The 16266-nt window shown below is 47.1% G+C and overlaps 2 protein-coding genes and 1 long non-coding RNA gene across 6 annotated transcripts in view; 2 read left to right on the top strand and 1 right to left on the bottom strand.

The window, feature by feature from the left end:
* The window catches only part of WRAP53 (WD repeat containing antisense to TP53), a 34654-nt gene extending 30875 nt beyond the window's left edge, over positions 1–3779 (top strand). For all 4 annotated transcript variants that reach the window (XM_056817583.1, XM_056817582.1, XM_056817585.1 and 1 more), the window contains 5 exons: positions 79–211; positions 1921–2129; positions 2278–2381; positions 2543–2674; positions 3522–3779. In XM_056817583.1, the coding sequence (XP_056673561.1) occupies positions 79–211; positions 1921–2129; positions 2278–2381; positions 2543–2674; positions 3522–3765 (822 nt within the window). In that variant the 3' untranslated portion in view covers positions 3766–3779. The remainder of the gene's footprint in view (positions 1–78; positions 212–1920; positions 2130–2277; positions 2382–2542; positions 2675–3521) is intronic.
* Positions 47–10914, bottom strand: LOC130457290 (uncharacterized). The gene is made up of 3 exons (XR_008916479.1): positions 10787–10914; positions 8862–8984; positions 47–178 (listed from the first exon to the last, which is right to left on the bottom strand). It is a non-coding gene; the product is annotated as an uncharacterized LOC130457290 (long non-coding RNA).
* EFNB3 (ephrin B3) lies at positions 5835–12380 on the top strand. The gene is made up of 5 exons (XM_003340324.3): positions 5835–6515; positions 8738–9030; positions 9261–9353; positions 9497–9601; positions 10039–12380. The coding sequence occupies exons 1-5, from the start codon at positions 6397–6399 to the stop codon at positions 10452–10454; spliced, it is 1026 nt and encodes a 341-aa protein (XP_003340372.2). The 5' UTR covers positions 5835–6396; the 3' UTR covers positions 10455–12380.
* The last annotated feature ends 3886 nt before the right edge of the window (positions 12381–16266 follow it).

The following is a 16266-nucleotide window of genomic DNA, read 5'->3' as shown; positions in this document are numbered from 1 at the left end:
TCATTGCATTGGGGATCTAGGTGTCTGGTATTTCAATTTCCAGTGACCATCTTTCTTTCTCTCCCATCTCTACCTCAGGATGAGTTGACTGCAGCCCATTCTCTTTGTTTCTCCCCTGATGGCTCAAAGCTCTTTTGTGGCTTCAATAGAACTGTACGGATCTTCTCTACATCCCGACCTGGTAGACAATTTGAAACACGACCCACATTTGGTGAGGATCAAAGCAGCTTAGTTATCAATTCTTAGCAATGTTCCCAAACCCTCCTCCCAAACAGGATTTTAATGGGACTTTCTCAGGGCTCTTCCTCAGAAAGCTTGAGTCTCTTTCTTATGAACCCTCTCAGCTCTGTATCCTGGGTAGGGGGGAGGCTACAGGTTGAAAGGAAGGATGGAACTGATGATTATACACCTGGGTCCTTCAGGAGGTCGAAGGAACTGGGAAAAACAGAGCAGACAGACTTGTATTGACTGGGTCCACTATAAATTTGTTATCTAGTCTTAGCTGTGTCCTTACTGCACAAGGTAGTAATTCATATCCTCCCTAATTGATCCTCTATTCACTCACCATATCTGCTATTCCAAATCTCTTCTCAAGTCTCCCTGTCTTTCCCTTCTGTGATGTGAGCTCATACCTTACTGAGGAAATTCAGGCTCTTTGCTGTGAGCTCTCTCTTATCCTGGTGTCATCCCCTACTATCTCCTTTAGTTCAGGCTCTGATGAATAGCTGGCCTCTCCCATTGCCAAGATAAAGAATATTCTTGACCCCATCCCATCCTGTCTTTTTTAGTAGATTGCCCTCATTGTCATCCCCACTTCCCCCAGTCTTTTCCTACCTTTTCATTCTTTTCCCTGTTTACAAACACACATCTCCCCTGTCACTAGAGGGTATCACCGGACACTACCACAGATAAGTATCATATATGTCTCCTTCTGTACTTGGTGCCACTGCTTCTCTTCATCTAAACCTTCTTCAGGCTGCTCATTCATCATTATTAGATAGCTGTGGATATAGTGCTAGACCTGGAGTCAGAACACACCTGCATTTGAATCCTTCCTCAGAGACTTACTGTGTGACACTGAGCAAGCCTCTTAACCTCAGCCTCAGTTTCCTCATCTACAAAATGGGAATAATAGCACCTATCTCATAGGGTTGTAGGTGCTTTGCAGATCTTAAAGTAAACATTGTGTAAACATTGGCTTGACTGAGAGAGTGCTCTCCAAATATCAGTAGTCTTTTATTGCCAAATCTAATGGCCTTTTCTCAGTTCTCCAGGTTCAAATAGAAACTCCTCTGTCTGGCATTCAAAGCTCTTCACAACCTGCCTGACCCCTTTCCAGTCTTCTCCCATATTTCCCTACATTTGCTCTTTTGGTTCAGCCGGATTGGCCTAGATGCTGTTCCTCACCCATGATGCTCCATTTCCCATCTCTGTGCCTTTAAAGGTATTCTCTGTCCTCCGTGCCTGAAATGCTTTCCTCCCTCCTGCTTTCTGGAATCCTTGGTTTCCTTTAGGACTCGACTGTAATGCCACCTTCTGCAGGAAGCTTTCCTTCTCCTCCTTACCCTCCTTCCTTCCCTCCCTCCTTTCCAACTGCTAGTATTTTCCCTCTAAGGATACCTTTATTATCTTACTTTTTACATATCTTTTTAAAATGTCATATACATGTTTTATCATCTATTAGAATATAAAGTTCTTGAGGGCAGGGGACTGTTTTGCTCTCTAATTTGTATCCTCAATACCCAGCTAGCATAATGCCACTGAATGATTACTTGGTGATTTTAATAGATGGATATTTGGGCTCCCTGTAGAGAAATGGGGTGGGGGAGAAACCCAGTTCCTGAGATACTTAGGAGTTAGAAGAGTTTGAAAAGATGCTTATGTTTTCATCTTACCCTCTTTCACTCTTTCCAACATTAGCCAAAAAACAGGGCCAGAGTGGGATCATTTCATGCATCGCATTCAGCCCAACCCAACCTCTCTATGCCTGTGGCTCCTATGGCTGCTCCCTTGGTCTGTATTCCCAGGATGATGGTTCTGCTCTTGCTCTGTTTTCGGGGCATCATGGGGGCATCACCCACCTTTGCTTCCATCCTGATGGCAACCGTCTCTTCTCAGGGGCCCGAAAGGTGGGAGTTAGATGCATGGGGGTAGGGTGGGTGGGTTTTACATAAATGAGTCATCCCATTTTTACTGGGAGGGAAGGGAGTGAGGGGGCTGGAGGTGGGGAGTAGATTTGGAGATTTGAATTCACTAAATGGCTTAGCTTCACCCTAGGACACTGAGCTCCTGTGTTGGGATCTCCGGCAGCCAGGCCACCTTCTTTTGTCCTTGACCCGAGAAATCTCTACTAATCAGCGTATCTACTTTGACCTGGACCCGTGAGTAGCCCCTCCCTTTCTAAGCATCTAAGGGGCCCTTTTCCCCCATCTCCTGAAGGAAACTATGTGGGTCTCCATGGATGGGTGGTGCCTGGGAGGAACCTAGCCAGCTGGGTAACGAGAACTTGTGAAGTTTGATGTGATTCTATCCTTTTCCACAGGACAGGACAGTTTCTAGCAAGTGGCAGCACTGATGGCATTGTGTCTGTATGGGACATCAATAGGGCTGGGGAAACACAGCTGGAGCCACTGATGAGTTTTCTGCCTCAGAAGGACTGCACAAATGGCATTAGGTAGGAGACCTAGATTCCTTGGGGAGTTGTGGGGAATTTGGAGTTAGTCAATAAACATTAAGCACCTGTTAGGAATCTGGCACTGTTCTGAGTGCTCTCAAGATGCTTATAGTCTAGTGGGAGATAGAACATGAAAACAATTATGTACAAATTATATGCAGAGTAGATGGAAATTATCAATAAATAGAAGGCCCTAGCATTAAGGGGGATTGAAAAAGACTTTAGAAGGTAGGTTTTTAGCTAGGACTTGAAGCCAGGAGGGCAGAATTAATGAGAGATGTCAGAAAAATGGACTGTATCATGCAAAGAACAGCAAGGAAGTCAGTGTCACTGAATTGCAGAGTATGTATTAGGGGAGTGTTAAGACTGGAAAGGTAAGAGGAAGCTAGGTTGTAAAATCCTCTGGCTTTGAATGATCCAGAAGGTAATAGGGAATGGGTAGGGGTGACATGGTTATATTGGTTACATTTATGCTTTAGGAAAATGAATTTGACAGATGAGAGCAGTTTAGGTTAGATTGAGGAGAGGCTTGAGGTAGGCAGATCAACCGGACTGCAACAAGTTGGTGGTAGGGTCAGGAGAAGGGGACTTACTGGAGAGATGTTACAGTGATAAAATCAACAAGACTTGAAAACAGATTGGATAATATTGAGGAAGATTCCTAGGTTGTGAGCCTGGGTAAGTGCATGGTGGTATGTCAATAGTAATAGGGAAATTAAGGAGGAACATTATGAGGAGAGGCTAATGAGTCAAAGGCAGCTACTTTGGGAGAGGAGCAGCCAGGGTAGAACAGGGAGAACCCAGGACCTGGGGCTCTAACATCCCTCTTTCCCTCCTTCCCCAACAGTCTCCACCCAAGCATGCCTCTGCTGGCCACATCCTCTGGCCAGCGTGTTTTCCCTGAGCCGACAAACAGTGAGGATGAAGAAGGGCAGGCGAAGGGGGTTCCCCTGCTCTCTCTGAGCCATGCCCATCCTGACTTTCGCCTCCAGCTGTGGTGGTGTGGGGGTGCTTCAGATCTAGAAACTCCTGACTGCAAAGAAATGGGGAAAGAAGATGGTCCAGGGGAGGGAGAATGTGGGGTTGTATAAAAGGTTTTCCTAGACACCCTGAGTGCTGTGTTTTTTTTGGGAGGAGGGTGCCTAGTTTTACCCCTAAGCTTAGTGGGCTCTGTCAAGTTGTGCCTGGATCTGGGAGGGATAAGGGATGGGAGCCAATCCAAAGCAGAGCTCAGGGGAGGTCACTCTTAAGTGTGGGTGGGGTTTCCAGTCATTGTTCCCACAGTTGCCTGGCAACCTGGTAAACTGAAGGGGGTGTGTCTTCAGGTTTTGCTCCCTAGCATTGTCTGTCCGAGGTAGAGCTCTGCTATGTAGCCCCACAGGGGTCTGTGCCAGTGTGACTGAATTGATGAGGCAGGTCTCTGTGATTGTGTATGTGATTGTCTTGATGCTGGGGGGAGGGAGGCATGTGTGTCTCTGGATGTAAGTGAGATTATGATGAGACAAACAAGCGCTCCTATGTACTGATGACCATTAATTCTTTCAAGCACTGAGCTGGGCTTCGATCCCAGTCTTAAGTTGGGGAAGGGGGGTGAGTTTTGAAATTGTTTCCTCTCTCTCTCTCTCTCTCTCTCTCTCTCTCTCTCTCTCTCTCTCTCTCTCTCTCTCTCTCTCTCTCTCTCTCTCGGCCATGGAAAAATAAAGATGATGGACAAATATTAAAAGAGGATCAATATTCACACTGTATACAGGGCTCATGCAAATACCTAATTCATTAACCCAATAATTGGGTCCTATCCTGGTTTTTCAAGTTCAGGCAGTCAGTCTTGGGATTCACATTCTTCCACACACTAGGAAGAAGGGTTGGAGAGGTTTCCATCTCTCTGCACTGGAATATGTTCCCCACCCCCTTTATTTCCCTTCTCCATAAACTCCTAAATTGAAGACTCAAGTCAGATCTTATTCTTCATTCGTTGCTTGGGGAGAGAGAGGAAGACATGTTTCTTTCCCTCTAGGATTTACCAATCTAATGGGAGATAGCAACTGAAACTGGATAGACTAGAGTGAACTAAGACCACTGGTGATAAAGAGGGAGGAGGAGGACCCCTATCCTTGCTATTCCTATTCTCTTTCTTCCATCTCCCCCCTCTCTTTTCCTCCCATTAGATCTGTTCGATTTTTATCCTCTCAAGTTAGCTGCAGTCTAATTCCAGGTTTCACTTTAGCTGATTGGGCTCTTGAAGTCATTTTAGTCCCATTCCTCTCCCTCCTCCCTAAGTCTTTGTTAAAGGTCTTGGAGGAAATGTTTTGGGCTTTCTCATATTTTATACATAGAAATGAAAGTTTCTTCTCCCCACCTTATCCTAGCCACACAGAACTTCAGCTCCTATTGTGGTTTTCTATACATAGTTTCATTTACTCCTTATGACAACCCTGGGAGGTAGGTAGGGCTGGTATAGTTCTACTTTATAGGTGAGGAAAAGAAATCAAGTTAAATGACCTGACCAAGATCCCGTTGCTAATAAGTGGCTGTTGTAAAAGCTGTTGCAACTTGCAGGGTAAAATTTTCTGCAGCAGAATTAGAACCCAGATCTTGTTCTTCCCTACCACATTGGGTCTCCCTTCCCTGGAAAGCTGTAATTGGCAGTGGTTCTCCCTACTCTAAATTCATTTCCTTTTGCTACCTTCCCTAGCTACAGGTTTCTGGGTCTCTGATTCTTCCTCTTCTCCCATAATTTGTCCACTAGATGATGATTAAAAACAAACAAAAATTAACTAGGCACTGCTTACATGCTAGTGAAACTGATTGTGGGGTTTGGGGGATTGTGGGGAGGATGCTTAAAGACTGAAGCAAGCTCAGTTGGGGGGCTAGGATGGGAGGGGGGGAGTGTTAAGGAGGGCTAGGTTCCAGCTAGGAGCTAGGTTCTTTTCAAACCAGCTGGAGGAGGCAGCAAGGTTCAAGTTGTTGAGAGTAAGAGGAGAAGGACAGAGACCAGAGAAGGAAAAAGAAAGTCGCCTAAGAGAGACAAAGAGAGAGCAAGAAAGAGTTGGGCGGGGTTGAAGCCAGCTCTGGTGGGAGGTGTGGGTGTTGTGTCGGGGAGTGGGGTGTGGGATCCTGCCTCCTCTAACTCCAGATCCAGTTTTTCCCTTCATCCCTCCCTCTCTCCGCCTCTCCTTTAACTCCCCCCTCCTGGGCTCTGGACTCTAGTCTCCTCCCCTAGCCTGCTGCCCTCAGTCCCCAGCTAGGCTAGGGCTCCTGCTCCATTCCCAGCTTTGGCTCTCCCTCTCTCCGGCACCCCCATGCCTTCTCTGCCTGGCCCCCCACTCCCTCAGCCTCCCCCAGCCCCTCACTAGGCCCCCTCGAAAATCCCGGGTTGCTGAAGTGTGGGCAGGGGTGTGTGTGTGTGTGTGTGTGTGTGTGCGCGCGTGTGTCTGTATGTGTCTGTATGTGTCTGTTTGTCTATGTGTGCGTGCATGTGTGTATAGAATCTGCAGGCGGATTGGGGGGGGCCTGGAATCTTGTGGGGTTAAGCATTGTAAGGAAGGGGGTTGGAGAAGAGTAGGATAGGGGGAAATCGGAGGTGGGGCAAGCAATCTAAGGGGAAACGGGGAAGCCTGAGCAGTATAGGTCAGAGACTGAGACCCCTGTGGGATAGCCCAGGCTGTGTGTGGCTTTGGGGGAAGTTGGTGCCTCCACCCCCCCAGGCCTTGGCAGGGGGGGTAATGGGGGCCCACCATCCTGGGCTGGGGGGCGTGAGAGTCGGGGGGCTGCTGCTGGGCCTCTTGGGGCTGGTGTCGGGTCTTAGCCTGGAACCTGTCTACTGGAACTCGGCGAATAAGAGGTGAGCTGGGTGGGTGGGGAGGTTTGGGGGGTTAGGGAGCCACCACCACCACCACTACCACAGCAGAGAAGTGTTCATTCAGAGGATTATGGACTTTGGGAGAACTGGACATCTGGGTGAAGAGATCTTGGGCAAGATAGAGTTCTGTGGTCCCCAGTGCAATTAGAAAGATGCCATTTGAAAGCTGAGAAACTAGATGTTTGAGCCCCAGACAAGAGATCTGGGTGTTGGTGATCTGAGATAAGAGAGTTAGGGAGAGGGGAGAGGAAGCAGCAGTAGGATGTTCAAAGTTTGTAAGACCCCATAGAGGAAAGGGATAAAAAGTTCAGGGGGAGGAGAGATGGACTGGGTTTAGGTAGGAGCAAGTTGGGGTGTCTGGATTTGTGACTGACTTGTTTGAGAGGACTGGGCTGGACTAAGGAGTATCTGGTCCATTCAGTTGTCAGACATAATCAGATATACTGGGTGCCTTTTCTCTGTAGGCAGCATGGTTGGATAAAATGTAGTGTTGAAGGAGCTCTGACTAGTGGGTCAGCTTCCATTGGTTATTCTGTGTTTCCTTTCAACATGTGGCTTTACCCCTCTGCAGGCCTCTCTACCTTATGGATCTCTTCATGGTGGGAAGCCCCACCCCACCCTGAGGTCTTTCTCCTACCCTCTTTGGGTAGGCTTAGCCATACCCCTCTTGGATCATTGCCTCTCCCTGTTTTATCAAGAGAAGAGGGCTAAGCGTAAGAGGGTCTCTCAAGCAAAACAGGACAGACAGGTCATTTATCCCTTTGCCTCAGTTTAGGACTACCCCTTCCCTAGCCAAGGATTGTTTTGAAAACTATATCCTTCCCCAGATGGCAAATCAAGGAGATGTCAGAGCCTCTTTTACTGTACTCCCTTCTCTCACCTTTCCTGTGGGCTTAATAGTATCCCATCCTCATTACACTCCTTTGGGTAGAATTTCAGAGCTTCCCTGCTCAGCTCTACTCCCTCCATCACTGGTAGAGCTAAATAAGGGGGAGGGGGATAGTTAGAATCTTTTTATAGGGACATAGGAACTTCTTCAGCTCTTCTCCTGTTCCTGTTTCCAATGTATAGAGGAGGTTGAGCCACATAGTTAACTTCCTGGAAAGTAGTTCCTAACCTACACACTAGCTATAGCATACAGCAGTAAGTATGTAGATCAGACTTACAGGGCTTTCTGATAGGAGTAAGGGAGTAAGGGAGTCCTGTAGGTCTACCTCCTGAGTTGGCCAGTAAAGAAAAGGAAGAGGAAAACACAGAACAAGTTCCTTGATCCTGTTTCTGTCATTGATGCAGAGAATACGGATGGGTATAGATGGTTTGTTTTAGGGAATGGAGGATCATATGCCTGGGTACATGAGGACCAGGATTGAAGTCAGTCATGAATCTCATTCTAGGGCCAGTATTATTCCCCCCAGCAGGGAGGTGGCTATTAAAGCTTTAGAGTTATTTTTTTCAAGGAAATTAAAGTCTGGGATGAGAGGGGACAGAAGCTAGGGAATGGACTTAGGCATTCAATTCCCTAGCTCTGGTTCTCATTAGGGGCCCAGATCTCTGGCCCCAAACTGGTCCCATCTCCAGTGCTAGCTTTATTTCCCTCTGATCACATTGCCATGGCAACCACTATGATATCATTGGGCTGGCATTGATGGGAAGAAATCCCCCCTTCCATGCCCATCTCTTTCCATGCTCTGATGTTGCTGGAGTTACCTTGAGAATGTGTGAGGTCACCTTGGAAGGCAATGATGTCACTGTGAATGTCTTATGGCATTAGGGTTTGGGGTGGATGCTGTGACCTCACGCTTGGTTGCCATGGACTACAATGATTAAGTCACCAGTGAGGGGTGGGCCCCATGACTCCAGAGAGGCCAGCTCCTTGGCAACTGGCATCCTGTTACTATGACAACAGGCCAGGTGATGGAGCTTGGAAGGCAGAGTGTGTATAGTTTGGTGGGGGGAAGAGTATTGAGTAAAATACATCTGGACATATTGAGGGGTAATGAATCCAACTGTTCATCCACTCCTTTCTCCCCAGCTTTTCTTTTTAGTCCCTATTCCCATTAGGGGCCAGTATATTAGATCTATTAGTATATAATTTTTGGCTTAGCAGTCAGGAAGCAAGAACTGACACCTGGGAAGGTTGGGTTTTTGAGGGAAGTTGGAGCAGTCTGAGGACTTAGCTCCTGGACCCTCTTTTTTCTGTTCAGGTTCCAAGCAGAAGGTGGCTATGTGCTCTACCCCCAGATTGGGGACCGACTGGACCTGTTATGTCCTCGGGCCAGGCCCCCTGGCCCACACTCATCCCCAGACTATGAGTTCTACAAGTTGTACCTGGTTGGAGGAGCCCAGGGCCGGCGCTGTGAGGCCCCTCCCTCTCCTAACCTGCTCCTGACCTGTGACAGACCTGACGTTGATCTCCGATTCACCATCAAGTTCCAGGAGTACAGCCCCAACCTGTGGGGACATGAGTTCCGTTCACACCATGACTACTACATCATTGGTACTGGGGTTGGGGAAATGGGGAGGAGATAACTTGAGCAAGGGTGCATTTGGGGAAGGGAATGGGCTGATGGGCATGAGTTGGTTGCAGGTAGGTCCTGAGGCAGGATAGAGATGTATTTCTCTACTAACTACTGCCAAATGGAAGGAATTTAAGATGGAATGGATTTGATTGGCTGATTTAGGATCCAGGCCATTGGGTAACAACCTTTTCCCTGTTTTCTCTTGTAGCCACATCAGATGGGACCCGAGAAGGCCTGGAGAGTCTTCAGGGTGGTGTCTGCCTGACCAGGGGGATGAGGGTACTTCTCCGTGTGGGACAGAGTAAGTGGAGGCTGACTGGGGTGGGCTGGACAAGTAAGAAAGAGGCTAAGACATTTGGAGTTCTGAGAAGATCAGAAGGCCAGCAAAGGATTCCCAAGTGGAATAGGGTTTGAATGCTCAGACATTTTTGGCCTCTTTGCCAGGTCCACGAGGAGGGACAGCTCCTCGAAAACCTGTCTCTCAAATGCCAATAGAGAAGGACCGAGGCGCAGCACACCGCCTAGACCCCAGCAAAGAGAATATGTCAGGTATGACTCTGGGTCATACTCCACTCCCCCACATTCTTTCCCCTAAAGGCAATACTATTCTTACTCTCCCTTAATTTCTCTCTGTGGAGATAGAGACAGCTTTTGAAGGAGGGGAGGGAAGGGGAGGGACTGAAGGTAGGAGGGGGAAGGAAGCTAAATGAGGAAAAGGCTTAATTAGGGCTAATTAGCCAAGTCATGGCTTTAATTAGTGCTGTCAGACAAGGGGGGAGGACCTATGGCAGAGAACTGAGCGGTTGGACACCTGGGTTCTGAGTGGAAGCAAAGGGGGTGGGAAGCATGAGATTGAAAAATCAAGATACCGGAGTCCCACAGGGGATTGAAGACTGGCAGGGAAATCTCTTTTGGAAGTCCCTGTGCTTGGGTGGCCAGGTATCTCAGTTCTTCCCTCAGAGCCTCCTATTCTTCCTTTCTCTCAGGTGATTCCTCCAGTAATGCAACTTCCCGGGGTACAGAGGGCCCTCTTCCTCCCCCTAGCATACCAGCAGTGGCTGGGGCAGCTGGGGGACTAGCCCTGCTCCTCCTGGGTGTGGCAGGGGCAGGGGGAGCCATGTGTTGGCGAAGACGGCGGGCCAAGCCTTCAGAGAGCCGACATCCTGGGCCAGGCTCTTTGGGGAGGGGAGGATCTGTGGGGCTTGGGGGTGGGGGAGCAGGAGGAGTAGGTCACCGAGATACTGAGCCTGGAGAGTTGGGGATCCCTCTGAGGGGTAGTGGGGCTACAGATCCCCCCTTCTGTCCCCACTATGAGAAGGTGAGTGGTGACTATGGACACCCTGTATACATCGTGCAAGATGGGCCACCTCAGAGCCCTCCAAACATCTACTACAAGGTGTGAGAGCCCCCATACACACTCACACAACCTGGGTTTCCCAGAGACATCCCAGGGATGCCCTGCAGTCTCAATTGTGGTTTGAGGGAATTCCTTCTTCCCCAGTACTTTCTCTTGGAATCCTGATCTGCTGCCCCTTCATTCTTCCGACCATCTCCCCAAGTTTCCAGGACCCCTTAAAAGACCATCCTATCAAATTTCTCCCCCCCCAACCCCCACTCCCAATAAGCCATTTCCTACTCTCCAGTTTGTGGTCCTGCCTTCTGCCTGGCTGCAGTGAGGAGAGAGGTAGAGACAATAGGCTTCTCTGCCTTGGTATCAATTCTGTTGGTGCTCACCTTGCCCTCTTGGTGGGGGCAGAATCTCAAGTCTCTGGCATTGGATGTCTTTGTCTCCTCTGTTGTATAGTTTCTTTTCCTGTTAGTCTTTTCTCAATCTCTTTGTGCCTGTCTCTGCTATCCCTCACTTCTCTCCCTTTCTAATCCCCTTCTATCCCTATTCTTTCTACCCTTTCAAGTCCTTTTCCCCCCTCTCCTGCGGGTGGGGAAAGTCTTTAATCTTGCTCCTTCTCTATCCTTTAACCTCTCACACTGAGAACTCCCCCTACAGCCCTCCAAAGATTTGGGGCCTTAAGGAGAAGGACCCAGTCTCCAGCCCAGTTTAGGGGCAGACAGCAGAGTCTTCTCCCCTCCCCCAATGCCTACTCCCTCAAATCCTCTATTCCCTTCAGCCAGTGAGGACAACTGGGCAAAATGGTGACTCTGCCTTTGGAGGAAGTGACCCATTTTGCCTTTGAAGTGGCTAGGGCTGGGTGGGAAATGATTGTTGCCAGGGCAAGAAAGGAACTGTCTTGGAAAGGAAGCATCAAAGCCTGGCACCGCACTGAATGGGCCTCTGCTGGAACAGACAAGAAAGGGACCTGCCTTGATGGGCATTGACAAGGCCTGAACAGAAATGTTCCCTGAATTGGCAGGAAGCAATGCACTTGGAATAGGAAGTGCCTTCAACCAGGATGAGAAGGGACGTTTCCAATGCAGGAAGTGTGGCTAGAACTGGAAGTGACATAAGCTGGGTGGGTGGGAGGTGGACAGTGTTTCCTCTAAGGAGGGAGGTTGGATGGAGCCTCCTAATTCAGGAGGAAGTTGGAGTTAACTAGGAGGAGAAGGGGGTGGGGGAGGCAGGTGGGGAAGGGGACCAGGGGTGTGCTTTAATGAGAGGTGGCAGTGAAGGTGGTGTTGGTACCATTATCCCAGAATCCCCTTCAGCCAAACTCCATCTACTTACTGTTTGTGGCAACTAAAATAATGCCTATCTATTGCTACCACAGACGAGTTTCAGCTTGCCCTCATTCCTCCTTCGAATTACCAACCAACAGGACTGCCCTAACAAGCAAAATGTGCCCTTCCCAGCCCCACACCAACATGGCTGCTTTGGCTCATGGTACCCTCCATTTTCCTACCCATTCCCTTCCCAACCAACACAGTTTCTTCCTTAGTAACAGAAATGGTGTCCTCCCAACTGGTTCAGCCCACAGCAGCCCTTGGCAACTGCAGATGCTGTCATAGTTACTAGCTTAGACCTCATCCTGCTCTCCAGTACAACCATCTCAATTGGGTGCTGCTTCAGTTTCTTCTCAGCCCACTTCCAGAGTGAACCTTGGCTAACAAGATGGTGACTCTTGATAATAATGATTCCCCTAGTCACCAGTCAAGATGGCTGCCTTGGCCGTTGCATTGGAGACTAAGTCACCTCTCTGGTTCTGCAGCTCCCAGTTCCTTCCTGGTTTTTTTTTTAGTCCCTTCCCCCAGGGAACAGGAAGTTGACATTGCCATGGAGGAGGCAGCTGGGTATGGCTGTCACCTCAATAGTTTTACTGTAAAAGGGAAATTTGAACAACAAAAGAAAAAAGAATAAAAAAATACAAAAGCAGAAGAGAAGACTGGAGGATGAATGGAATGGGGCTAATAGAGGAGAAGTTCGTGGTCAGAGTGACTTCTAAACTCGGTCTGGGGTGAAAGCTTCAAGGGGAAATGAAATGGGAAGAAAGGTTTGAAAAGGTGAATTGTGGTGTGCATGAGGAGTGTGACAATGAGATGTTAGACTGATGTGATATAAAAGCAGAACTTGCTCTTCATCTAAAGGTGGGGAAAAGGTCTGAGGTTGCTATGGGAGCCACTATCTGAAACATCTTAAAATGGCTTAGAAGACCAACACGTTGCTTCGTGTGTGAAAGATTTTAAAGTCATATTGGAAAATATAGAGTGAAAGGCACACACCAAAAAAAAAAAAAGGCTGTAGAGTCAAGAGAAAGGCAGATAAAAATGTGGGGTGTATAATCAAGTATGTCCATGTAGGTAAAAGTTCTGTCCTGTCTGGCCTCTTACTAATAGGTGTGTGTGTGTGTGTGTGTGTGTGTGTGTGTGTGTGTGTGTGTGTGTGTGTGTGTGTGTGTGTGTGTTTCTGAGAGGGAATGAAAGTATTAGATCACCCTGGAAGATAAAGTTTTCTAAAGGTATGGGGTGGGACTGGATGACCCCTGAAGGAGCTAGCCAATTGTGAATGCCACTCAAGAGCTGACAGGTCTGACTCCCCAGCTTCTGGCTTTTCTACTCTCTTCTCCCAGACTCTATTCCTCTGAGGACACCAGGCATCAGCCCCTGAAATTCTGGTTCTATTCTCCTGTACAATAGCAGCCATCAGGGGCATCACTAAAGAGGCCTGGCAAGGGTCATGACCTCTACCCTCTCCATCCCTCCCTCAAAACTGAGTTCCCTCTCAGTTTCCCATCTGCCTGGATGTTATAACCCTCTTCCCTCTCCTCTGTGGGACCCTTGCCCCTGACAATTCTTCTCCCCCAATCCCTAACTCAAGAAAGGGCTCTTCTGCTTCCAGGTGTCTGAGGGAGGAGGGCTGTGAGGGCACAATTAGTGCCTGGGTGGGTGGGGGGACCAGATACCTAAGTTTGCATTTTGAATTTACTCTGGACCAAAGCATCCTTTCCTCTAAGCTCTTGCCAATCCTACCCCCACCCCCTTTTTAGCAGCTTGGAGAGAGGGATTCTGAGGGGATGGACCCTGACTCATGGGGGTGGGGGGAGATGTTACCATGGCAACATCCCCTTCTTTATACAATGGGAAGCCTCCTTCCACCTCCCACTCTGATGGAGCCTACCGCCTCAGCCCCAATCGCTGGCTATCAGCCTCAGGGACTTGGCAACTGTCACTACGGCAACCTGGAACCCAGCAACAGGCCTTCGGTGGAGAGGAGGGGTCCAGGACAGGGACTGGGCTGTTTGAGGGGGCCTAGACTGACAAGAAGAAAAGCAAGGGAAAGATGGGATAAATACACACCAGAGACACCACCCCACTAAGAGATGACCAAAGAGAAACACCTAGGGTCAGATAGATGCACAGCACAGTGGCACCGCCCCACTTTTCTCCCCCTTCCCCCTTCACAACATATCCACATGCACACACAGATTTGGGTGGGACTCTGTTGGCCCAGTCCCCCAAAACATTTTATATATTCTGTAAAGCAGACACAGAAACACAAGTGTGCACACACTTATTTTTCCACTAGATACAAAGACACCACAGCCAAAATTGATATAAATACGTGTACCCAGGTGATAAACACACAAATTCCTAAATTTGCTTACTGAGATAACTTCCCCTAGGTAATACTCATAAAGACATACATGGGAAGGCAGAAATACACAGCTAGGGAGTACACACTCACAGGAATTCACAAGTGTAGATTCCTAGATCAGCCCCTTGGGGGGCTTTGCCTCAGAAGTCTGCAGACCACAGGGTAGCAAAACACTTTAGGTGATAAAATTTCTTGAGAGGATACATTTTGTTTTGCCACAACAGACACTTTTCTCCTGCCCCAGTTGCACCTTTCTATTCAAGAGTTAAGCAAAATCTTTTAATATACATAATTGCACAGGCAGGATGTTGTGATTTTTGTAGAAAGGCTGTGTGCTTCGCTTTGATTTTTTTACTTTGGAACCAAGATCATCCATTGTATTTTAGGTGTCTTATTGTCTTATGGAGGTGGTGGCATGGACATTTAGACAATGCTGGGTTTTTTTTTAGGTCAGGAAGACCTGGGTTCAAATGTTGTCTCCTTTTAATTTTTTTTTTTCATTTGAATCTTTGGGTGTTCAGTTGTCTAACTCTTTGTAACCCCATTTTGGTGGTTTCTTGGCAGAGATACTGGAGTGGTTTTTCCATGTCTTTCTCCAGTTAAGTGGCACCCAAGGTCACATAGCTAGTGCCTGAGGTCAAAAAGGAACTCGGGTCTTCCTGACTCCAGGCTCAATATGCTATCCACTATACCATTTAGCTGCCCTTTGTAGATGGGTAATACTATTCTTTTGGTTCTATTTTCTCTACTGCATTAGTTCATTCAAGTCTTCTCATGTTTCTCTGAGGTCTCTATAGTCACCATTCCTTCCAGCACAATTATATTCCATTACCTTTATAACACAATTTGTTTTCCCATATTTGGACATATGCTTCCTCTTTCCCTCTCCTCCCACCCCCCAAATTACAAATAGTGTTGGTAGAAACATTATGGCTCATAAAAGACTTTTTCTCTTGTTGTCTTCCTTGGGGATATATATTCAGTAATGGTCTTACTGAATTACTTGGACTGAACAACTTAGTGGAATTTCTCATATCATTTCGAATTGTTTTCTAGAATGACTGTATCAATCCACAGGTTTATCAGCAGTGAATTAGTGTGCATGTCTCTTCTCAGCTCCTTCAACATTGACTTTTTCCATTTTTTCCCTATCTTTGTCAATTTTATGGATGAGGTGATATCTCAGAATTGTTTAAATTTGCATTTCTCTAATTATTTATGATTCTGAAGACTTTCTCATGTGGTTATTGATAGTTTATATTTCTTCTTTTAAAAACTGTTTACAACCTTTTGACTATTTGTCTATCAGAGAATGGCTCTTATAGATTATAGATTCTATCAATTCCCTCTAGGTTTTGGATGTTTGACTTTTTTTCAGTGATTCTATAATACATTTTTGCATTTGATAAATCATATGGCCTTTTCTTAGTACTCATATTTTTTTATATCTGTGCAGCATTTGACAATGTTGACTAAACCCTCTTCCAGGACACTTTCATCACTTGCTATTTATGCCACTCTTCAAAGTACATGCTGATCTTCCTCCTGAAAGAGGAGACAGCTAGGTGGCGCAGTGGATAGGGCACTGGGTTTGTAATCTGGAAGACTCATCTTCATGAGTTCAAAAGCAGACCTCAGATACTTATTAGCTGTGTGACCCTGGGCAAATTACTTAACCCTAACTGCCTAGCTCTTGCTGCTCTTCTGTCTTAGAATTGATATTAAGATTACTTTGACAACAGTTACTAAAAAACAAACAAACAAATCTACCACCACCACCAAAAAAAAAACAACACAAAAACCCAAGAAGAAAAAGGATCTGAAGAGGCAAGGAAGAATTCTGACCTATATCAGAATGCTGAAGAGGGAAAGAATGTCACACAGATAAAACAGCAGACTGGTGATGGGTCTAGGGAGGCTAAGGCTGCTCTCTCCTGCTAAAGGGCACCAACTGTGGGGAAGATGTGAAAGCTATATTCAGTCCTGGGAGAGCCTAACCTCTAAAATAAGTAATTCTTTTTCTTGTACTCTCTGGCTCTTTATAACCTCAGCCCAGAAATCACTTAAAGTTAAGGGAAAATAATTTTATAGTTGGGGAAAAATCACTCAAAGTTTAGAATTGACTCCTATCTAGGATCAAAAAGGAACAGAAAGACATTTGTTGTACAAT

This window comes from Monodelphis domestica, chromosome 2 (assembly GCF_027887165.1).
Source record: "Monodelphis domestica isolate mMonDom1 chromosome 2, mMonDom1.pri, whole genome shotgun sequence".
NCBI lineage: Eukaryota > Metazoa > Chordata > Mammalia > Didelphimorphia > Didelphidae > Monodelphis > Monodelphis domestica.
The sequence above is the reverse complement of the archived record's forward strand: the minus strand, read 5'-3'. Positions and strand labels throughout refer to the sequence as shown.

Excerpts from the sequence above, each read along its gene's own strand:
- EFNB3 (XM_003340324.3), top strand. The coding sequence starts at position 6,397 with ATGGGGGCCCACCATCCTGGGCTGGGGGGCGTGAGAGTCGGGGGGCTG. Across the intron at positions 9,354-9,496 it reads ACTTCTCCGTGTGGGACAGA|GTCCACGAGGAGGGACAGCT; the intron begins GTAAGTGGAGGC and ends CCTCTTTGCCAG. Across the intron at positions 9,602-10,038 it reads CAGCAAAGAGAATATGTCAG|GTGATTCCTCCAGTAATGCA; the intron begins GTATGACTCTGG and ends CCTTTCTCTCAG.